We start from the raw sequence: 24,231 nt of genomic DNA, 5'->3' as shown, positions 1-24,231 counted from the left end.
TCCACTGCGATACGAAACTGTTACAGTAAAGCAAAACAGCTATAGAACGCCAAGGTATCACCAATTCCAATCGAAGGGTTTACGGAAAGAAAAAAAAAGTCATAGCCATTAAAAACGGGGGAGATAGAAGTATAAACAGCTGAATTATTTCACGAAACCTAGTTGCAAAATATACCATTGTTCCATCCAACCATTCCAATATGCAAGGTCACCGAAGAATTGTAATCTGTTTACTAAAATTATTATCGAAATATCCCTCACTGGCTCGTCCATCGCACTTCGTTGCGTATCTTCTGCGCAGTATCTAATTCTAGCTTAGAACATAGTGTGCATACCATAATAGCCTAGTTGCCTGCCTTCCCGTCTCCAGGGCAAGTGTCCTTTTGTCCAGGTTTCCGAATAGCATCACCCCTTTCTGAAAATTCCACTAACCCTATTGCGCACCCACACACGATCGCGATCGTGGGTACTTCCGCTTGTAGTGTCATTATAATCACAGATGCTGCATCTGATGCCTCATTGGGTGCAGCGCGCGCTGAGTGCACTTGCCATCGTGGTTCACGGTCGCACACTGTCGGGACCGTATCCTTCTTTCTACGGCGGCCTATATTGTGTTATCTACGAACCACACAGCTGGCCGGCTGTTGGCGGCAACACACTGCGGCAAAACACGGAAGGCATCGTCGTATGTCTCGCCAGCGCCACCATCATCGTCTTCATTAACTTCCCATCGCATCGACCCGGCTGGACGGAGGGTGTCTCACGAGAATCGGTACTTTAGCAGTGGGTTAAAATCGTCGTACAGTTCGCGCTCACTCGTCGCATTCCGATAGCCCCAGTTTCTCATCGCCGATACGCAGCTTTCCTGTACTTTTTGTACCTGCAAGAGGAACGGATTAAGCGGTAAAATAAACCACCTTAACGAGCGAAAACACTTTCGCCCCAGCCATTCTCCGGGATACGTACGTAGTCGAACGTAAGTTCCTTTGTCCAGTGGAACGGGGCCGATTTGGAGTCGCGGTACGTCGAGCTGACGCCACCAATGTCCTGCGTGGTGTGCGTGTCCAGGAACGCCTTTACCTCCGGATGGAATGGAAGCCCGTAAAAGTCCAGAATCTCTTTGGTTTTGCCGTACGTATCCAACGATAGATCTTCATATCGTATCACTCTAGTATTTTGTTTGTTAGGAGAAAAAAAATATAAAGAACAATGCAATTAATCTATTTAAAACCCAAGTTTCTTTCAGGTCGTGTTCGGATTTCTTGGGTTGTTGATAATTTTTGCTTTCCCGTTTCACTCGTATGGCCGTGGAAATTTTCCATCATTAATAGCACACATAATTTTGCAATGGTCAATGACCTGTGACATGATCTTTTCGTGATCCCGGGGGGGTGTTGATCTAATGCTTCAAACGCTTCGCACCGGCACACCGGTCACACGCTCCGGGGAACGGAAAATATAATCAAAATAATTAGAAACATTATGATGAAACATTTCGTCGCCCATGTTTCACCACGTGTTTCCATCCTTTCGCTTCAGACTACACTTCCTTTCACTTTTCGCCTCGCGTCACCCGAGCTATCCAGTACTTTTTCCCTATTTTTGGCATCTAGGAGGGCGGCGGGTGCGAATGATTATCGTAATTCCGAGCTGACGATAGGATAGGAAAGGTTGAGGGAAACCTTCGACCCACCGCCGGTCACCTGTGCCTCGAAGAAAGATCAACCAACTACCGATCGGTTTGATCGATTGAAAGGCATCGGGGGACGGAATTCAAATGGCCCGGGCTTCGTGACAATTTTCGTATTGCAAAAGTGCATTATTAACCCTTCTCCAGCGCCGAGGAACGGTACACACAAACGAAGTTTGCTGCAACGATTCATTCGATCATTCCCAATGGCAATGCAAATTCGTGATCTCGTGCTTCAAATTACGTTTGTACCACGTGCCAATGTGAAACAACCAGCCCCCGGTGAACTAAATCCGAAATAGGGAAAAGAGTGGCAAGATGCCCCGGTGGGTTAAAATGCACCGGCATGTTTACAGCTGAATTGCGATATTTAAAACAAAATGTAGTAAAAGAATACGTTTCTGGCGTACGTAATACGTAATTTAAGCTAGAACAAGTGTTAAAATAAAATAAAATGCTAATACCAAGCACACATTGAGACCTGAATATGTTGATTAATTAATTCTGAGCAGAATTGTATTCATAGCCCTCGCATTCTGTAAAAGTAAAAAAAAACAACGCGAGGCAATATACACCGGCTTATGTGGAACAGAATACACTGTTGTAAACATCAGGAAAAATACCCAAAATTTACCTATTTTACATCGCCAATATTTTTTTTTATATAAGTATCATATTGAAATGAATGAGATAAATTCATTGGACTAACATAAATTTTTACTTGTAATTGGGACCCCATTTTGAATTGATTTGAATTCAATTTCTTTTTCTAGTTTACCTTGTGTTGAAATTGCATATAATTAACAAAATATCAAGTCTTGATAAATAGCTCCAATTTAATAATTATTAACGGATCGCGTTCTGTCTCACTATCGGGGCCATTTTGCCCCACAATTTTAAATGACTCGTTGGAAAAAGTGCTCTTAAAAATCATCGTTTTCGATAAAAGCTGTAAAAACCAGGGGTATTTTTTCTTGAGTGGACTACAGGAAATTAATGTTTTCCGCTCAAGGGGGGCATTTTTCCTCACATAACCTTAAATCCCATTTGAAATCAGTCCGCGTTCGTCACGCGAAACGATAGAAAGTCTGTCCACTATTCAAACGCCGATGGCGTCTACAAGAGAAGAGTGAGTTTGCTTTTCCATATGCAAAACAAAAACAGAAAAGAAACCATCAGAAAACAACTCCATCGGTTTTCTCCATCGTTGATCCTGCGTGATATATGGATACCCCGTCAACAGGAAGAATATAAAACTCGTGTCCGGTCTGACAACGTGTTGCTACCAGGGAAGCAAAAATGGCCTTATTTCTTATCACTTATCAAGGGATGCAGATTTGCAACATTTGTTTACTGCGCTCGGTGATAGGGGAAGAGTGTAAACGCGAGATCAGTGTAACTGTTGTTTGTTGTTGCAGAGTTCGCCTTATGGCAGTTGGTAAGCGCGGAAAACAATGATTTCAAACCACGTACATAAAAAACCCAAACGTTTCCGGAGGTCAACGTTGAATTTAAAATTCCAGGCACGTCGATTTGAAATTCCAGGCCTGCGATGAAAAATTGACTGCCGAAAAACGAGAAGGGACGGCGGCTTCGATTCCGACAGAGCTCCTTGCTTGCAACGAGGTTGGATAGTGAATATTGGCCAGTATAAAAAAAAAAAACTTGGCGCAAAAACCATCAGCATCGAGGATCGTAACAGCATGGCCGGGCGTTTTTGTGTGGGCCTTCGAGAATCGAAGCCAAACTCAAGCCGGGCGGGCATCATTCATCATGCATCGATTATTGACCGACAGCATTCGGACGGGCTTTACCGAACCAAGATGTTCTAAAGTTCATCGAGGCTTTTTTTCTGAAGGTTTCAGACGAATCCAAACCATACCACGGTGCGGGGTGAAATCACTGACCTAGCACCCAGACACATAGCCTCCCAGTGAAATCTAGTCCATACCGAAACGACCGAGATGCCATCATTCTCGATCGAACTGGGTTATCGATTACCGTTCTCTGGCCGTTCTATCGTGCGCTTGCCTTCCCACCCCTTCCCGCACCCTGGATTACTTACAGAAACCGCTTCGGAAAGCGCTCGCTCAAATGGATGGCGGCTTCGTAGTCCCGCTGCATGTCGTCGCACACGGTGACCGGGTCGTAGCAATCGGGATGGTCCGGGCACCAGACGCGGTGCCTTCGCGATTGCAGCGACCCCCGGGGGTCCCGTATCAGAAGCACCACGCGCACGTTGAGGCTGGAGAAAAAAAATCGGGAGAAAACGGGAAAAGCTTTAGTTAGTAGAAACACAGTATTGTTTTGTTGCCAGAATCGACTAAATACAATCTAAGCTCTTTGAAATATGGCAGAGGGGATAGAGTGAATGGTTTTTGTTTTGGTAATTTGTGGACCGCACCGCATGGGGTCATTTATTTTGCCACTTTGCATCCGTGCTATGCAGATTTACTTCCATTTCGCGACCCGAACGTTTGTGGAAGTGATTCTGAAAACAATCCGGTCGGTACATCTGGTTGTGGTGGTGAAACTACGGAACTGAACAAATCTAATTACTATATTTTCCCGCCACAAACGATGGGTGCCGTTGACCAACTCCAACCCGGATGGGAAAATAGATACCGCAACGGACCGAGCCGGAAAAACATGCTGTTACTCGACAATGGCACATGTTAATTCACTTTAGTGAACCGTCCCCATATCCCCTGGGGAAGGGGGGGGGGGGGGGGGGGGGGGGGTTGCTTGGGATTTTGAGGTGGCCACGTAATGATATGTACACGTCGGTATCGGTTGAGGGTTTTGATTTGTCACACGCCGGTGCCACGACACGAGTGATGCGATTTTAATGAGATAAGATTGGCGAGGAAAAAAGCCAGGTGCCATTTGGTGGCATTGGATTGCGGGCAGGGATTTATTTCCGATAGCGTGTGTGTTTATCGATAATTGCCACATGGTTGTATAATATTGCGAATCCGCGAAGCAGAAGTACTGTGTACAGAAGTGTTTGTACTGTTATCTTACGATGCTTTCGATTTTTATTCGATTCAGAACTTTTTCACCATTTTTCAATATTTTATAATCCTAGATATTAGACTTTTGACTAACATTGTGGAAATGTTATCTTGAGTTACCAAGTGAGGTCTTATATCATTAACACATCCTCTTGTCCCTTGAGATTAAATGGACGGTCGATGCGTAATTTAAAAACAATTAAACTTGAAATGCCCACATTTGTGTCCATCCATGTTCGAGATCCCTCAAAGGCAGACAAATCGATCAGATTTCTAGCTTAGACACCAGCATAAAACAACGCTCTAACAATTGAAACATGGGGTTCGTCACGGAAGGATAATAAACGGCCATTCGACGGCACCGGGCGCGTAACAACCCTCCAACCCTCCAACGTGCAGCGATTATCAATTCGAACTGATTGACATTAATCGATACCAATCAACTGCCACACCAGGTTCCCTTAATGGCGTTCCCCGCCAGGGGGCTTATAGCATAAGGAAAGAAGCAGTCGTTTTCATTAGTGACGTGTGCATTGTCCAAGCCGATTGATGCTCACCAGGCCGAGGCACAATCGCACGGATTCCACCCCAACAACCGGAGTGTGACATTAAACGTCCACCCTCCTCCGGTGGGATGGGGGAGTGGGGAGCAGCAAATGGCGAATAATGTCAAGGGTACGTACCCCCCATTCCACCAAAACGGACCGCCTGGTAAGTGAGTGGCGTTAGGTTCGCAAGCCCTCTTTTTTAGACACTCAAAATAGGCTTTTTGCCTTCCCGCTAATCTAAAGCTTATTTAGCCGAGCCTCGGCGGAAGGTTATCGAAGAACCACCGCTTTGGTCGAAGACAAATTGCACGCCACGAATGGGAGGGCAGGCATAGAGACGCAATAGCAGATAGAGACCATGTCCGGAACGTGGTACTTACGGCTAGACTAACTCGCAATTCGGCGATAATGCACGAGGAGATCACTGCGGGACACTCAGAAAGGCAGTTCGGAAGGTAGGCACATCCAATTATAGGTTCAAGCAAGGTAAAAACAAGCAGATCAAGCGAAAAAGAAGTGTATTCTAAACTTCCATTACAACTTCCGAATGAAACACAAGGACTATGTAGGTCATTGTTTCAGTTCCTCCATAGCGTTTTGCTACCAGCACGGTACCGAATGCTTAATGTCGACGTGACAGAACGCATTACCGATTAGCTTTTGTGGCTTCCCACCGAAAATCCAATATCTCCCCAGTTGGTGTTGGGCAAAAGTGAGTCCACTCGACCGACGACAGTGAAGGCAAAGCATCGTGTTTATTTTAACATGGAAGGTACATGTTATACTAGTATATGCGCGATAGAGAGCTACTCACAGAATGAGGCACGCAATAATTATGCAAAAAGGTTTTAGAACTTATAAAAAAAAAACCACAATAAACCAGACCATTTTCATCAACTGACCATAGAATAATGGACACGACTAGAGGCGGCGTGCGGTGATACTTCCCATTCCTGACAAATCAATTCATCGATTCCATCCAAGTATCCCACCCCGTCATGTCGGCTAAATAATCATCGAATGGGTATTGAATCCGGAAGTCCAAGCCCAACACCACACCGTCGTCCACAGTCGATGGGACTGCGGATCCTTACGTTCGCGGTCTAATTTTAGCTTTCCCCATTTCGCTGGCCGATGGTACTAGCCGGTAGGACTTCCAGCCGGTCACGCAAAATCATGTTTGTTTTATGTGCCTGCCTGATAAGATGATGGAATTACGTCAAAAGCGATTCTACCCTCGAGCACCAAACAAACGGCTGCCCTCAAACCTCATTTCGTTAAATTTAGTCCCGCGAACGAGCCTCGAGAGGTAGGACTGATTTGGTCGGCAAAATCAAAACTCTAAATCAAGGGATTATTACATCGAATAGCGATCGATAACAGTTCGCGTCAACAGTGCACCATTCGATCAGATAAGCAGGAAAGAGCTTCACGTCGTGCTGTTTCCAAGGAGGAGCTTTGATTCATTGCGACCACCTTATGATGTTGTGGATTATCTAACCCCGGTCAACAAACGAACTGTATTTCACAGTCAAAAAAGAAACTGGAGAAACCTTTAAACTGTCGCGCTGCAAGAATAAATCCAACCGCCCGAAACGAGCATGTTTAATCAATATGTAACACTCCGTCGCGTTGGGGTCCACGAAAGTTCAAGGGCGACAGTGTTCGTGTTATTTTGTGTTTTTCGCCAGTTAGACACGTACCATCTTGGCGATCACCTTATCACCGAAGGGCACAAGGTTTATCAACGCAACCTAATAGCCGTCCCTATGCACAAGCGGAAACGAATTGTTGTAAACATGGCATCAAACAAAATTAAGAATTTCTTCATCGAAAAGCAGGGGGGCTAACAAAGCAGATTGTTCAAAACATGTTTAAACTATCGAGAAAATTTGGGAATAAATGCCAAATACTTTTATTTAAAACCAGAAACGAGGCCATGAATACCATTCTTTGACGCACTTTTTGATTACCATCAGATCCCGACTATAAAAACGACGTATCAGGTGGCTTAATTCTAACCTATGCTCAACTTTACCAACACCAAACGGAACGTAAAACCGATCGAATCTGTTGAGCAAAACTTTCATCGAAAACAATACATTTTTATTCTTTACTTTGAATCCATCAACCCCAAAAACCTCATCAAGCCATCATTCGAGTTTGCGATCCGATGCAATTAAACGGGAAATTAAAACGATTCATTTCACTTCCGCCCCATCAGCAGGCCCTCTCCTCTTTTGGTGGTCGCTTTCTACAAACTGTCCCAAATGTCGATTCAAGCGCGGGTGAAAGTGTGGCCCGGAAATTACTTCAAATGAAGCTATAAAAAAAATTCGCAAACAAAAAACAGCATCCAGCGAATAAAGAAGAAAAACAAATGCTCAAAATGAAAATATTTGTACCGCATAAATTAATTAGAAGTAAAATATGAACTCTAATGTTTGGCTAACGACACTCAATCGCAACCTATTGGCGGCCGAAATCGGTGGCCTGCCGATTTTCCGTTAGGTGCCAATCGTTTCCGAACGGTTCCGCGGACGTTGAGCCTTTGAGAGCCTGGTGGAAATCATTTACGACCCGATCGTCTGTAACGGAGCTCTCAAAAAGACTGTGTGTGTGATGATGATCGAAACCCCGTTACGGCTAGCGATTCAGATCGAGACCCTGCAATGATACCTGCTGCCGTGAGCATTGCAAACCCGTAGCTATATCTTGGTTGGCCCCCTTTTTCAGTGAACGTACGGTACACACCCATGTTCTCGGGCGGATTACGGGAGTTTTTCACCGTCGATGGCAAAAGTTCTAACGCAAAAAAAAGAAGAATCAAGTACATTCTCCGATCATTTGCTCCGACAAAACGACCGCCAAGCAAACAACATTGGACCCGGTTTATTATGGCGGTACCGCTTACAACTGATGAGATTGTTCTACCATCTGCTGTGGTCAAGCATGTCAGCATTCCTTCCTCCCATGGCACGCGGATGTAGCAACGTTTACCAGCCACTATCTTGTATCGGTGAATCAGATATTGTGATAGCTTACGCGACATTTATGCTACCCTCCTCAGACCACACCAAACAAAACAGACGTGAGCACCGAGAGGCAATTAAAATAAAGAAGTCGGACTACGGTCTGCGGCGTACATGCTCCATCTCCCAATTCACCCATTAGCATTCTTGCGAGTTAGAGAGCATAAAATAGTACCGCCACTCTGTGTCGTGTCATGACACCTTCGATAGAGCGGTAGGCTGGCTGGGCAGGGATGGTCGTCTTACAAATGTGTCAGCAAACGATCGTCTTACCGAACATAGTACCCACCCCTAGGGAGAAGGTGATCTCATTCGCAGATCGTACAGCTAACAGCTTTAACCCCGACATATCCCACACTGCCGTCGAGAGAGCACACATTCCTGCATTCTCGAATACTTCGCAGTAGGAGCGTTTTTCGCGGCTTAGCTGTCTACGTCAGCTTCAAATTATTCAGCTCGTTCGGAGGAAAGATGACTGATGAGTTTTTGTGCGGATGATGGACACGGTGTGCTCCATGCACCCGATATGGAAGAAGCCTAAAAAGATCGCACCACACGCAGGTGTATGAGCTCGCCGCAGGGTTACAGAAACGGATCGGCCAACACACAACAACAACCACCAGCACCAACGGATAGAAGGTAAACCAGTACACGGACTCGGGTAACCGGTTCTTAAAACCGATACGGCGTGCAACAATCATCGAGCGAAACAATCGCGTAATCGCCACCGCCACCACCAAAGTCAATGCCTCTGCATTGTGCAGAGCTCGCAAAAGATGGCGAAGAGGCCAACGCACAGCATCGATGGTCGATGACTCGCAAACGTTGATTCATGAAACCAAGCGGTTTAAAACGCTTGAAAATAGTTGACTTAAAGTACCCACCACCGTGCGCTCAACTTGAGGGACTTGTGACAAAAACGTAGGCCTTTTATCATCATAAACCCATACTTTCACCTGGATGACAGGTTCAGAAAACACCGGATTTCAACCGGGCAGACTCAACCCAAGACCTGATTGCCTCTGACCAAATCCTATCGCTGCTCATCCCGATGGAAACAAAAAATCCGAAAGTCTACAACCCGTATTGACTTCCCAAGGGTTGCATATACTTATGCGATCCTCTTCTAGTGAGCATGCAAACGGATGCTTTCACATGGCTACAGGCAGCAGTTGGGGTCGAAGACGATCCTCTGGCGGCAGTGATTGATCGCCGATTGATCGGGCATCGGCTTAAATCCTTGTCCACCTAACAGCACTCCCTTTGGTTATTTATATGTTAAAGGTCCGGTAACTTTAACCTTAACCAAGGTTTTGCCACAGCGGCTTGGGTTTTTGGTAGTCCGAAAATAAATATGACATAAACTAATCCGTTTGGAATCGGCGCAATTCGGTCCAACAGTTGCGTCCATGATTAATCATCGTTCCCATGCCATTATTTGCAGTGGAAAACCGAATAAAAAAAACCCCCAAACAGTCAAGAGCTCAAACCCTTGATGCAATAAACGCGGTTTAGATTGAACGCGAAAAGCAATGGGTTTCAATTGTAAGGAATTTTCTTCTTCTAGCAGACAAGCTATCTGTTCCGATTTCCACGGGAAACAGCCACAACCGCACAACTGGTTTTCAGAACCGTTACCAAAACCTGTGCACCATTACTTAAAGCTGGTTACTTGCGGTTCGCAGAGTCATCGAGCCGGCACACGCGCCCAAGGTGGAGTCAAGCAATGAAAAACATAATCTCCAAGCATCGGGAAGCCGACCCCGGTTGGTTGGTTTTCGGATTTTGCCATTTCCCAAGGCATTGCGGGAGCTGCGTTCGTTAAGCAAAGTGATTAACGCATTGTAAAAGACGTTAAATTTCAGCGGTGGAGAAAGAAAACTAAAATCTCCGCATCTAACGGTGACCAGTTTCGGTAGGTGAGTAACTAGGGAAAAGAAAACGTTTGTTTAAAAAAGCAGTCCTAAATACAGTATACTCTCTAGAAGACTAAAGTATCTCCATGAAGGCACTTGTCTAACACCTAAAAATCAAAAAACACTTAAAAATCACATCCTGGCTCTGAACAAATATGCGTAACTTTGTAAGAAATGATGAACGGATCCAAATTGGAAGTTATATTTTCAATCGAAACATACTTCCAGCACACTATACGACAGTCAACTTAAATTCATAAATACTTAAATTTCGTGAAGTTTAATTATCTTGGAGAGAATAGCAGAAGAGGATGACCTTTGACCACATTGACAACCTTTGCGTTGAATACGAAAAAAATCAAATGTCTGTATTGCTTACTAACGAAAAATAATAATTATGTCTCGTAAACAAATTGTTAGTATTTAAAGCGCTGGTTCATCCAATTATGTCCTTTGCTCTGTTTAATTAAATTGCGCAATGTCACACATGAAACTCACTCAACGTATCCAAAGCAAACTTCTTAAGGTCATTCTTATACGCGTTTCCAAACGCTTTTTTAGAAACAACAAGAAATTTTGAAAAGATTTTTTCTTTTCTTCCAGTTGCAATTCGTTATTTTCTCGCAAAAAACAACCGTTCGAAAACGAACCAACCAACAGTAATTAGCCTAGTTAGCTTAGAAAATAAAACATCTAATGTGGAAAGAACGCAGAGTCGAACCCAATAAAATTAAAATTATATATCTACAACTGTAAGTTACGAATGTTATTCGGAAATAAACTATTACTACAAGTATACTACAACTCATCTCCGAGTATTGTTTCGAACAGACAGTTTCAGGAGTCTACTGTAATAACCTAACCTAATAACAAACGCAAGCCTTTTATCAACTATAATACATTTGTTACCGAAACGTTCGCCTTTCTCTTTTCCATAGAAAAACATAAACCTAGACATAAATACCCGTTCACCTCTGCGCGATAAGAAATTCCTACGGCAAAATTAATATTTCCATATGGGAAACTTTTCTTTTTTCGCATAGCTCAATACAAGAGGCGTTCAAAACAACAAAAGCCACACAAAAAACCCCCTCCTCTGGGGGCATGGCGTGAAGTGGATATTTATCACATTTTGTAGCGTATTTTTTGCTTACAACATGCCAATGACTATTAACATTTCCCGTTCCGATTGATACGAGATCGTTTACTCGTGTGAAGCTGTATAAATTCAAACAACTTTTGAGACTGATTTTTTTTTCGGCGAAAAATATGCTCGTTATCGAGGAAAGGCAATGCGGCAAAAATGGTTGAAATCCGGTTGCCAAATTATATTCCACCATGATGGGAATTACTTTTTCCCGTTCTGTATTTGATACTCTCCGGTCTCTTGCCGTAAACCCGTGTTGACCCACAAAGAAAAAGTGATTTAAATATTTTTGTAATAAAACTGTTCGCTACAGGAATTCTGTCGTCGGTGGATACATGTTGTTCGCAGGAAAAAAAATCCCCTATTTGTACGGTTTGGCATCCTGTACCTGCAGGATGGAGGGGACAGTAAAATTTATAGATGTATCCTATTGCAAACGCTCGTACAAGAATGGGGTCACTGACGGTAATGGCAAGGAAGGCAGTAGCTTATCGGAGGAAAATAACGCATGTTGACCGTAGAAAAATCTTGGCATGCCCGATGTTTTTTTTGCTTGAACCAGAAAGTGATCATAATATAATGGGTACGCCTTGATGCAAATATCTACTGATCCTCACCTCTCATCCTCGAGCAGCGGTTCGACGAGGGCCGCCCGGAGGCGCACCACCTTCATGCTCTGCAGCGGGAACAGCTGGCAGAACGGCCCTAGGAACTTGGGATCGTAGCAGAACTGTGGAAAGCGGAGACACTGCTGCCAGAGGCGCGTGTTGTGGCTGAACAGATAGTTGTGCGTCCGGCCGAAGTCGAGGTAATTCTCCATCTCGTTGTAGTTGCAGCGCAGCAGATGGCGCAGGTTGTGCAGCGCGACACTATCGTTCGGTGGACCGCGGATCTGCACGATGTCGAAGTCGAGCAGGGGCTCGTAGTGGTAGTAGTTGCCGGGCAGCGCGTTCAGAATGTCGCCGAGGAACGTCGACCCGGAGCGCCACGTCGTTATGATGATGCTGCGTCTCGGCCGCCCATCCGTCTCCGGTGTGAGGTCCTTCAACTTTTCGCCGGCGAAGGAGCGCTCGTCGAAGCTGGCCTCGATCAGGACACGCTGGTAGTTCAGCACGTCCTCGATGCTGATGGAAGAGTTGTGCACCGACGGGTACGAGTCGTACGAGGTGCCAGACGAGCCACCGTAGGATCGAGACCTGCAAAAAAAAAAACCACACCAAAAACAATGAGCTGAGTTATGAAGCGCACAACACCGGGGTAACATTTAAATTTTAAAAACACCCTTCTCTTATCTGTATTGTAAATCGCTAACCACACGCTCGCTCCGTTCGCAAACAGTCACCAAACCCAAATTCCAAACAGATCCGATGCAACGGGTGACTGCAAGGCACCTAATGGGACTCTTTGTGCAACAACCCATAAATTTCCCGCCCGACCATGGTTACCGACGTTGGCCAGCGGAAAGTTTTCTCCCTGTGTCGGTGCAAAATATTAGCATAATACTCCCAGACATTGTTCATCGGCCGTGTCACATCAGCTCCCACGCGCCATGGAGCAGAGTTCGGGAGCGCTTATGGACTAAAGAGTGCATTGAACTAAACGGTTCCGACGGACTGACGAGGCGGGGGGTCGGGTGACGGATCTCGACACATTGCAACGGGCATGAAATCATGATCACCATTGTTTTTGAACGGTTTGTATGCATAAGACATCGCAGTTAGACTACCCTGGATGCGAGTGTATTTTGTTAAACGTGACCAATAATTTGGGTCAGCAAGAGAACCGCAAACCCTTTAGGGTACAATATGTGCAAACTTTTATTCTTATACTATATTTATAGATTTCTTTTTCATTTTCAATAGATTTTAGATGTTTGAGTACATCAATGTCATACATCGTTTAGTAATGATGATTTTTTGCCTATAAAAAGTGCAAATCAACTAGGAAACGTTATCCCGTGTGTCGAAAATTATGGAATTTATCTAAAAGAGAAAAAAATCCTTACCAATCAGGTACTTCCATTGAACTATTTAATATATAACACATACAGTAACATAAGTAGCGACAAGGTCGAAATATTAAAACTCGAACAATCGAATGAATGAAGTGAGTATGGTAATATAAAAGAAACAACTGAATGTTTTAAAAATACTTTGAGTTTTATGTAACATTTAATTTAGAGGATAAATTCCACAAGGTCTAACTTCCACATCGTTACCATTGTACGTTTCTTAAACGTCATTTCCAACTTGCTATCCCATGCTTTGAAGGGTTAACTAGTGATGGTTTTCAGCATTTGTCGCATTAATCGGTTCAACTTTCGTATGAGCATAAACCGGTAAACATATTGTTTTGCTGATATATAGGAACAAGTTTAGCAGCCGTGAAATGGAAAGTGAATTGACCGAATCACCGCTGTGTTCTGGGATTCCGTGTCGAGTCGGTCAACGAGTGAAAAGTAGTTTGACGACTTTTGTCGTAACCGCTTCGCTTTGAGAATTCGAAAATGTTCGAAAGCCTGCGCGCAACGCCTGCTAACGGCTACAACGACGGTTCTTTGCGAAACTTTCACTTGTTATACTCATCCCACGTTCCAATGCGGATAACGTACAGAAGTTTTATAGATAAACAACTTTTTCGCGGGCAGCATGCAACGTCGGAGCAATCAATAGCACTGGGAAACAACAAAAAGTATTTTAAAAATTATGTGCGCTTGCCCTCGAGGTACGGCATATTTGACCACGTTGTTACGGTGCATGGCACGAGAAACATTTTTCAATTTACGACCTCACAGTGATCTTTGGTAAAGCAAAAGAGAGGCATTCGGGTGCTTCCGTTTTTCATGGCATACTTTGAGACGGAATTTCCCGAGAGCGAATTTGCAACACAAAACGTTAGCCACTCGCATTCCTGCGCTTTGCCAGTACCAAAAGTGGTTCAAGTCAGCTTCCCTTTTCTATCTTTATAGCGCTTTGGATTTCGTTGCGTTGCGTTCTTTTTTAATTTTCCGTCGAACTGAAGCATGGAATTTCGTTAGAAAATTTTCCTTTCCCCACGACCTGGTCCAGGGGAGAAAAACTTTAAACGACCGCTTTGGCGCACCATAACTTACCCGTAGTACTTGTTGTGTGAGTTGAGTATCCGCTGATTGGCCGTACGCTCCCGCGGCCGGAAGTACTCCGTGCTGTAGTTGTTGGAGGTGTAACGCTGGCTTGCGTACAGCACCACAATGCACACGGCGGCGATCGCGCACAGGCCGGCCAGATTTTTTCGGCGTGACATCCTTTCCCGGGTTCGTGCACTGGTGGCAGTTGAGGCAGCGGACGTAAGGCCTACTTTCTCCATGCAGCAGTATGCAAACTACCCACACTGACTGTGTGCAGCTTGGGGCCGCCAGTCAGCGATCCGTCACATTCGATACAGCACTTCCTGGGGCCACTTGGTGCTAGTTTCCTCACTCACCAACGACACATCCTACCGAGCAATGTGTATGCCGAACGCGACGAACTGCCGTCGCCCGTTCCAGCTTCCGAACGGAGGTGGCTTCTTTGTTTGTTTCTTTGCTTACCTGCCCCAATGGGCTACGTTGATTTATGCTACTTTTACCTTTCACACACCTTTCCCTCAGTGGGGCATTTTCCAACCAGTCGGGGGGTACCTTTCTCACTCTTTCCACCCGTTGTGGCCCTACATCACACACGCTCTCTTTCGCTTCCGATCGAAGTAGCGCACTGCACTACACCTTTTTTTATATGTTGTGTTCTATTTTCCCGACCACTTTTCCGTGTACCGTCGCTGCTACACAGCTTCCAAGCTTGAGGCGTGTGACCCCGTTTTTCGGACGTTGTTTTATGTTTTCCTGACCGCATTCATCCACTCACTTTTCCTTCAGTCACGACGATGCTGCTTGCCAGAGAAGGAAACACCCTTCCGCAGAACGAAAAAAACAACACACAACACTAAACGTTGACAATGCGATCGAACACAGATGATTTTTGGGCACCGTCGGACCAACAATTGATGTTTTGCACAGGCTTAGGGCCGGATGGCTATGATTCACAATGCACAGCTTACGTGGATTGATGTTTTCCTCACTGAGCAACGGGATTCGCTTAGGCTACACGATTAAAGGATAAGAACAACTCTTCAAATGCACAACGAACGCACTGCAAAGAAGAGATTTGTAAACAAAACAAATCCTACTTCATTCAACCCCGACAGATTGCTGCTTCAACCTCTCAACGGGAGGACCATTTGGTACCGGAGTTTGGAACATATTCACCTGCACACATTGTTGCTGCTCAGTTTCACCGCATTCCGACAATTTACACGCCCGACAATATGGTAATTTCTATGCTCCCACAACACACAGCGCACGCATCGACGACAAGTGCGAACAGTACGCCTTTCGAATCCGTAATGTTTTCATCTGCCATCGCAGGTGGTGCAAGGTAGTGTTGGCAGAATCGGGATTCGGAAGATTCGAAGATTCGATCCCTAGACGGATTCCAAAGATTCGAATCCCAATTGACGGATTCTAAAGATCAAGGTTACTCCCAAGGTTGTTTATGTGGAGCGATTTGACAAGTAAACATAGCCCCATCTTGGAATTTATGGTACCCAAAACAAACAATCGTAATGAACATTTGAACTCAATTCTGTAACAAAAAACAGCTAAACCAGGATGTTAAACACATTTATACTGATCGACTGCTACCAATCATATGATTCCTGTATCAGAAATCTATTTTATTGAAACTTTAAGTCAAACACCTAGTTTTACAATTGATCTATTCATATTTTCTAGTTTTTGAGAAAACTAATTGTGTGAAAAAGATACAGCACTCTACCGGGAACAAGGTGAATAAACTTCGGTTACTAAAAAGCCAAAATCTGCCTATTTGTTAATAACTATTGATTCTTTCAACCGATTTTCACGCTTACATATATTACATTTTATCCATCTTTTCTAGTTTTTCTACCAGCTCTCGTCGTGAGAAGAGAGGAGAGGAATTTCCTCTCCGCTAGAACAAGACCCGCTGTCGAAGAGGTCGTGAGCATATCTCGTCCGGATTTTGGGAGAGAATTCGCCTTTTTCCGCCAAAAACGAGTAGCGAAAAAAGTGAGCTAGTCTTGGGTCTTAAAAACTTGAACCTGTGAATAAAACAACTCATTTGGGCCAATTGAATATCTCAAATACGTTAGATATATTGTAATGGTCGCAATGCACCAATTTATTAATCTGTCTAGCTTTAAATACATGATATCAGCCATGTCTCAGGCGCTATTTGCGAAAAATATTATCAGAACATCAAACATGTTCGTTCCGCGATAAATTCCCCGCCGGGAAAGTGCGGAAAAACCTCAGAAGGACTTGCTTCACTGTTTCAGTGACCCACGATGGATTCAATTTGAATGATAATTGCTGTCATAATTGTTTTTGAAACATAATAAATGCTACTCTTCTTGGAATAAACTCGGGTAAATCAGTTAGTCTGCATATTCCCAAAAAGGACTAGATTGATCGTGTTGTTTGAATTCAATTAGAAGAATAATGTCAACTATACTGATATTCTTATGTAAATCATTCATTGGATTAAACACATCAAATGAAAAATCGGCATTAGATGAGGATATGACGGATTGGGATTCGGATTCTAAGATCCGGAACTCAGATTGGGTTTGAATCGAAAGATACGAACCCCTGTAGGGATTCAGTGTCCACATCACTAGTGCAAGTCAAAACAGCGATTTTCAAGATCTTTGGTAAGGTTGATGCATTTGTGTATGTCATGTTGAGTGTACAATCGAAACTGTCAAATGAATTGGTAGAAAAGTTACTTGGGAAATTTAGAATGTACAGTCGGACGTCGATTATCCGGGGCCGGATTAACCGGGGGGCGGATTATCCGGGGGTCTTGCAACTGACAACTGCACAACCGGGCTTAAATGTTTCCATGAATATTAGGTTGGTTCACAACATTTTGTAGCAATAATGTGTCAAATAAATTTTCTCTGATCGAAAATAGCAATAAAAATACCATAGGAAAATAATTCAAACATTTTTTATGATTAATCAACTAACCGGAACTGGTCAAAAGTGAACTAGCCGAGACTCAAACCAGGTATTATAAACGTATTTTAGTATATGTTCGATTATCCGTGGAATTCGGTTATCCGGGGACCTCTCGGTCCCGACACCCCCGGATAATCGACGTTCACCTGTAATTAATGGCAACTTACAAATCAAATCGCAAAATTGAGCTTAGGTAACTATCCTTTTTATCTTTACAGTAACAATATTCGTTTATAGATTTGTTGTAACATTGAAGATGTTTGAACCTCTACATTAATAGCCGTGGTTCGTTCGAAAACAGCCATTCGCCGTATTTCAACTGAATGAAAAGGCCTTTTCGAAAATTGAAAAGGCAGATTGGTTACAAAACCGTTTACCATAAAATGGATGGAACCGTTGTAATTGCAACGTGGAAGAAACACGTGGTAAATGGATGCAATTCAAATATCGCTGTTCTGATTGAAAGTGATATGCTCACTGCATTAAACAAAACACACTCTAGTTTTTCTTTATTTTGGGAATGTTGAATTGTCTATTTTTCTCATTTATACAATGATTTCTGGTTTTTGCTCTTGTTTAGATTAAAAAATGAATGGATACTGATCTCTTGACGATGGATATATTTTTGTTTGTTTTAGTTTTGCTGTGGGTCCTCTTAGATATACTCCACATTGCAATCTTCCGTTTTACAATCAATGCCTGCCGCGCGCTGAGTAGTTCCTGCATCATACACACGCCATTATATCATCACACACGCTTTTCCTCATATGATGTTCCGTTCAATCTACTTCGTTCGAGAACGATGATAGATGTTTTGTTTCGAATTTAAAACGATTCGTTACATGCACGGTGATAAAATGATCGTTTCCGTGGTCCGGATAGACAGGCTCGGTAAGGTTTCGTAGGGAATCTTTCAGATCTCAAAGAAACAACGAAGAATTGCATGAAATTTAACAGTTTTGTGAAGTTACGAAAACGTTACCATTAAGATTAATATCGTCGTCCTTTCGTGCAAATTATTCAATCGATGCTTCATGGAGGGCATGCCGATATCGGACTAGAAAGTGTGCGCATAGTATGTATGTAAAGCATCAGAAGTACAAAGTCGATAACAGCGCCCAATTAGAATCTTCCATATGCATTACAAAATTTCGATGGTTTAGAGCGGGTTTTCCACTAGGCGTACTGCACAATGTTTTACGCTTCACCATGGTTTTCTTCAGTGTGCTTTGGCGAGTTAGTTAATTCGTGTCTGGTGAGTGAGGATTGTTCGCTTAGTTTAGTGTTCTCCTTGCTTCGGTTTGTCTGTTACGTCAATTTCTTCAACGAGCGAGCCCGCAAAATGTTTGGAATCGATACACTATCGGTAGTTTTGCGTCTCGGTGCTAGAATTTATAGGGAACTATATTGTCTATACATTAGGCACTTCACCCTATATAAATTTGATTGAAAACCCATTTTTTCCATCATCGCCATTGACGTGCTGCTTACTACCTGCGTTCAGTTACGTTTACATTTGGTGCCAATCTTAAGTCCTGTGTCGGTTTGCTAACGTACCCGATATTCGCTATACTTCCTTATCACGCATTCGGTTGAGACTCTTTATTTCTTCAACTGCGCCCGCTAGGCGTTCAAACGGCGGCACACTGTATGCGCCGGCAACCTTTCTATTGAATGTCTCCTACTCAAATTAACGTACTAAGAGTGCTTTGTATTTCGCTGATGGGTTAAGTAACTAAATCCCGGGTCTAGTTAATGCATGCCAGTATCAGAAAATGATGTATCCATTGATCTTTTGATTTTCCATACCTTCCTCGATCGTTCGTCAAATTGCTTTGTAAATGTATTTATCTTCCTTCTTCATGACTAATCCGAAAATGTGAATAGCAGCTGATGAACAAGGTTCAACCTTAATTTAACAGTGCCCCGATAACATGGTACGGTCTTATCCTGTTGTTTATGGCGTTATATGTTTCCACTCTATTGCTAATTCGGACCGAATCTACAAATAAATAACTGTTCGTATTGTTAGTACGAAACGAAGTACATGCCATACTACCGACAAATTACAAGCATGGTTTCCCGAACCATTGATACGGACTTCCATTTTCGTAATGTGTGAAGTATGTTAAATGTTCGTTTCTATACAATAAGCTTCATCACGACGTACCTCAGCGTCTTTAACTGCTTTCATGCAAATGTTTTTTACCAATGTCCGTGTGGCGACTCATGGTAGGTTTTCCCGCGGTCTCTCATTTTCGTTTAATCCGTTCTATTTCACTAGCAGCGCTCTGTCGTTTAACAAATCTATCTACAGTGTGTAGTTTTTTTTTTAATTTCTTTTAGTACGGTACTTTTCTTTACGTAACCTTTCACATCTATAAAGAAACTCATCTTTTTACCTTCATCTCTATTTTGGTTAGAAATTTAGGTTCGTTTTCCTGTTCGTCGTTGCTTACAATTTTGACCAACGATTTGTTTCATCTCTTAGGTGTTTGCTTCTGTTGTTACTGTATTTTAGCTTTTCTTAACTTTCTGTTGTAGGTAATTCATATACATCTCGCTGGAAATATGAGCGACGATGTGTGCTGTCCCGCTTTGCTAAAGTTTTTCTTTTGTTAATACTTTCGATCACATTTGCCAAATGAAACTTGTTACACGATACCCTGTAAAAATATGATACATTTCGCACCGACGGTCTAGCGGCTCGAGCGGCATCCAAACGAAAACCGAAACGAAATTCAACTCATCTAGAAACAACCTATCCGTTACACTGCTATCATAATGATATCCATGGGGTTTAATGGTTTATCTCAGTTATCACTAGCCGGCGTTACGTTCCGTTAGTGCTTGGTGAACGCCGGAACGTTTGTTTTGTTCCACCCAGAGTTGGGAAGCTTTCCTTACCGTCTTGCGCATTCTCATTTGGGAAGTATTCAAAAACCGAACACAATTCGTTTTAAAATTTAAACCTGTACCGCGCGTTTTGCTCTAGTGAATCACTTGTTTACGTTATTAAATTCTGCTTCCTAAAGAGCATGAGACGGAAGCAAATGTTTAGAAAATGCACCTTTCCAACGATGTCACCGAACACGGGCCCCCTTTACAGAGCGACCCCCAATTCACGATGCCGAAAATCCTATCTTTGATAACGCTCTCCGTTTATTTACTTTTTACTGAAAAAAACCCATCCTACTTGTTACTTAAGTTCCACGATTTTTGTTATCTTTTTTTGTAATAATATTATATACCTTTCTTGTGTATTTGTGTGTATTGGTTTTATATTCTACATTTTTTTGTTTTGTATTTCCTTCCCATCCACACGGCAAAGGGCTGTTGCTTCATGTGGGCTACAATCTGGTTTGTTCACATTATTACTAAATTTTGACGACAACAATTCGATTCATCAGGAAAATTCTTTGGCAGTATTTCATTGCTTTCTCGTAGCCACGGACCTGTCCCCGGATGGCCCGATGTTGGCCCGTGTCCCGCGATTGTTTTGCGATTCCGCGAGCTACATATCGTTCCGTTATTTCAAAACTATCTAAAACTAAACTATGTACAAGTCGCGCGCGGCCCACACTGCCCACGTGCGCCCGTGCCGACCCATTCAACGTGAACAAAGGGATGTTACTCCTACGAGCTAGTAAAAATCGGCCTAACCTTAGTGTATGCTAACCGGTACCAATGGTCTGGACGCCAGTTCTCCAGGTTCGGGTGTTTGCTACTGTTTCAAGCGATAACAAATGCGATCCCTCTAACTCCGAATTGTCGCCTCGCAATAGACGGGATAGGATAGGGGAAGGATAGCAGAGGATAGTAGAAACGGAACGGAATATGTGTCACGCACGTTTCGTTTGTCCATCGGTTCCTTTCTCGCTGGTTCTGTTCTACAAAAAATGCTTTCGATTTATGTAATATGTATTATCGGTCGCACTGTAGCTTGTGCCTAATATAAGAAGAATCTTTTATCATATTCTAAAAACGACGAAAGTTCTCTTAACAACACAAATAACATAGGCATAAATCAAATATACACCTTCTCCGAGTATCTTCATTGTAAATAATTGAAGTAGGCGGGGAAGTATCAAAACCAACGGAAAGCGTGATTTATGATACGAAACGGAGAAAACCAATAGAAGACAAAACATAACATTTAATAAACTAAAGGCCACACTATCCCATTACTTGGACTTTTTTTTCTTTTGTGCGTTTTAAACACTTCTATAGTGAAGATGTCTACATGATGTCAAACGAAAGAGCATCCTTTTTGCTAGATGGAGGAACGGAAGCTAGGTTTAATAATGATATACTTTCTACTTGCCGGACTAGCTACTAACATCTAGAACACTTGGTTTCCTGAGCACAGTGGACAAATCAAAGAAAAGGATTAAAAAACGAAAAGAAAACCTCTTTCGCAGAACCTGAAACTTACGGAATAGTGTAATACAAAGTGTTGTAGAGAGATTTTAAGATACACGTGTCATGTCATTAACACACGCCGATGGCACCTGTTGGGATTCGTCCCAAAGGGGGTTTTCCGTTAAAGTTTTGTTGCAAACGGTCTGTTTTTGTGTTCTACGAGTGCGAATTTTTACACACAGTTACACACTCGGCTAAAATGTGAAACGTATTTCCGTTCCGTCCAAATTCCGGTTGGTGCAGGTTACCAAACACGTTGCTGTGTCTGTGCATTGTGGACTGTGGATTATTGTCGATCATATGTTTTTTTCTGTTTTGTTTCGTTACCCAGCTGAAAAAAGCACACATAAAATGGAAAAATTGTTTCACACGTGAGTTGTCTATTGCTTTTGGAGAGATTGGTTTTTGTTAATTTTCCTTTTGCTATAGCATTCAAACTGTCAGTTACTGTATGAACATTTTTCCCTCAAATGGTGAAAGCTGTTTCGTGCTGGGTTTCCCTATCCTGTTCCAGTTAGCATCCTGCCACAGTGCGCTACTTTTACAATGCACCGTGACCCCAGGTTGCCATTTTTAATTCGTTTCGAAGGAAAGGCTGCAGTACAGCATCCGTTTCGTTTGTTTCACGTGTGCTTTTTTCTCGGGTCTAACGATCGTTGCGCGAACGATCCCGTTTCCTTTTATTACTTCCTCTATTACAACAACTGTTATATACTGGACGGCAGATTATGGAGACGAGAATTGAAAACCGAATTGGAACGGAAGGGAGCGTAATGGGATCGGTTTGGTCGCTTCGTACCTGTTCTAATGGATACCCGGAAGGGTGGGAGAGTTTTTTCTGCAAAATATCACCTACAAGAAAAGTTGCTACCGTTTTAAAGTGATTATGGCTAAGGGGTTAAATAAATGCTCTCCTCGTCTCGCACGCGTTACAAACAGTCAGTAACACTACCGTCTACGGTCTACGGAATACGCATTTACACGTAGTTAGAAGGAAGAAGGGGGAAATAAACTTGACAGAAAAAGGTGCCATTATAAAAATATATCAGTTTTCTTGCGGCCGCGACTCGATTTGGGGCAAAAAACAGGACGGAGACTAGAGGGTACGACTTGTCGGTGCCAATCTCGTAGCTCTAGCTTTTCAGAACGAGCTGTGGAAGTAATCAGTGCCTCCCTCTCTCTAGTAAAGTGTAGATGCTAAGTACGGTATGTCGACAAAAATATGGGAGAATATTCTGTCTGGGAAGGGTATACGACCCAACACAACAATTGCTAAATTGCAGACTAGAGCTACGGTATCAAAAAGGGGCATTGTCGGTGAAATGTTAATGGTAGTGAAGCAGCAGGCAGACAGCATCCTTGGTAAGAATTAGCTTGCTCGCCTATGTTTGGTAAAAATGAAACGGCGTATTGTTGCAAAATACATATTTTACAGAAAATATCTTAGGCGAAGCTAGTTCCCTTTCCTTCCCTAGAATCAAATCGACTCCGTTTGGACGAAGATCAAAAAGTAGCTCACTTTTGCTTCATGCTACAGACTATCGACTGTATCTAATATAATCTACAAATTCCTGGTTTGTGGCCGGTAGTCTCTACAGCGGGGACCTCTGTTCCGAACGTGTACTCTATGTTCTTCTGCCTCCGGTCAGGTATGTTTGAAGTCCTGTACCCCCCAATTCGCAGGGGTGCTATTTGTGTGTTTTCTTTTTAATTAATGTAATTTACTGATACTGTTTGCTCTGCGAAGTACATGCACCTCCTCAGGCCATTGCCAACAACTTTCTACTCTTCTCTGGATGCCAAATGTGTGTGTGTGTGTGTTTGTGTGTTTTTCGTCCGCCCGAATCGGAGAAGGGAACTCCACCGATGGTTTCGAACATCAGGTCGACCGAAGTTCCACAACCGTTGGGGAAGAACTCGGTGCTCCGGTTCCTTTTACCACTGACCCGCTGCAACTGGCAACAAAAACATCTGCCCAGCGTGTGCCTGATAAATCCGACGCCACCAGTACCGGCTGCCAACGGTGACCAACTGTCTCGTAACGAACGCTATCCCCCGGTCCTGAATCCGGCTGCATCACGCACTGGAGTAGTCGAGCGAGCGGGACGACGGGCCCGGCAGGGCATCCTCATCCAGCACAAACGTTGGGCTCTGCCGGGAGGTTGAGGCTATTGGTTGATAGTGGTAGCCCTGGCGGTTGCGGTGATTCGACTTCTGCATGTTGCCTAAGGTAGGTCGCTGATTATACGACTGGTCGGGACGTTTGACTGCAAAGAGTGGATACACCTCAGGTGAGCACAAGCGTCCACAAGCCCTGTTTCACGAGCCATCACCGTACCTGGTATGTAAGGTTTCTGATTGCACGTCGGTGTGATGCTGTCACCCG

The 24,231-nt window shown here is 43.4% G+C and overlaps 2 protein-coding genes across 2 annotated transcripts in view; both read right to left on the bottom strand.

Moving 5' to 3' along the window:
* Positions 1-748: 748 nt before the first annotated feature.
* LOC131291502 (carbohydrate sulfotransferase 5-like) lies at positions 749-15,228 on the bottom strand. The gene is made up of 5 exons (XM_058320721.1): positions 14,460-15,228; positions 11,965-12,543; positions 3,756-3,935; positions 967-1,168; positions 749-880 (listed from the first exon to the last, which is right to left on the bottom strand). The coding sequence occupies exons 1-5, from the start codon at positions 14,690-14,692 to the stop codon at positions 761-763; spliced, it is 1,314 nt and encodes a 437-aa protein (XP_058176704.1). The 5' UTR covers positions 14,693-15,228; the 3' UTR covers positions 749-760.
* Positions 15,229-23,921: 8,693 nt separating this feature from the next.
* The window catches only part of LOC131281773 (uncharacterized), a 2,550-nt gene continuing 2,240 nt past the window's right edge, over positions 23,922-24,231 (bottom strand). The window contains exons 6-7 of the mRNA XM_058311122.1: positions 24,184-24,231; positions 23,922-24,112 (exon numbers count right to left, since the gene is read on the bottom strand). The exon at positions 24,184-24,231 is cut by the window's right edge and continues 211 nt beyond it. Of these exons, the coding sequence (XP_058167105.1) occupies positions 23,922-24,112; positions 24,184-24,231 (239 nt within the window). The remainder of the gene's footprint in view (positions 24,113-24,183) is intronic.

This window comes from Anopheles ziemanni, chromosome 2 (assembly GCF_943734765.1).
Source record: "Anopheles ziemanni chromosome 2, idAnoZiCoDA_A2_x.2, whole genome shotgun sequence".
Taxonomy (NCBI): Eukaryota; Metazoa; Arthropoda; class Insecta; order Diptera; family Culicidae; genus Anopheles; species Anopheles ziemanni.
This window is presented reverse-complemented; position numbering and strand designations above follow the sequence as displayed.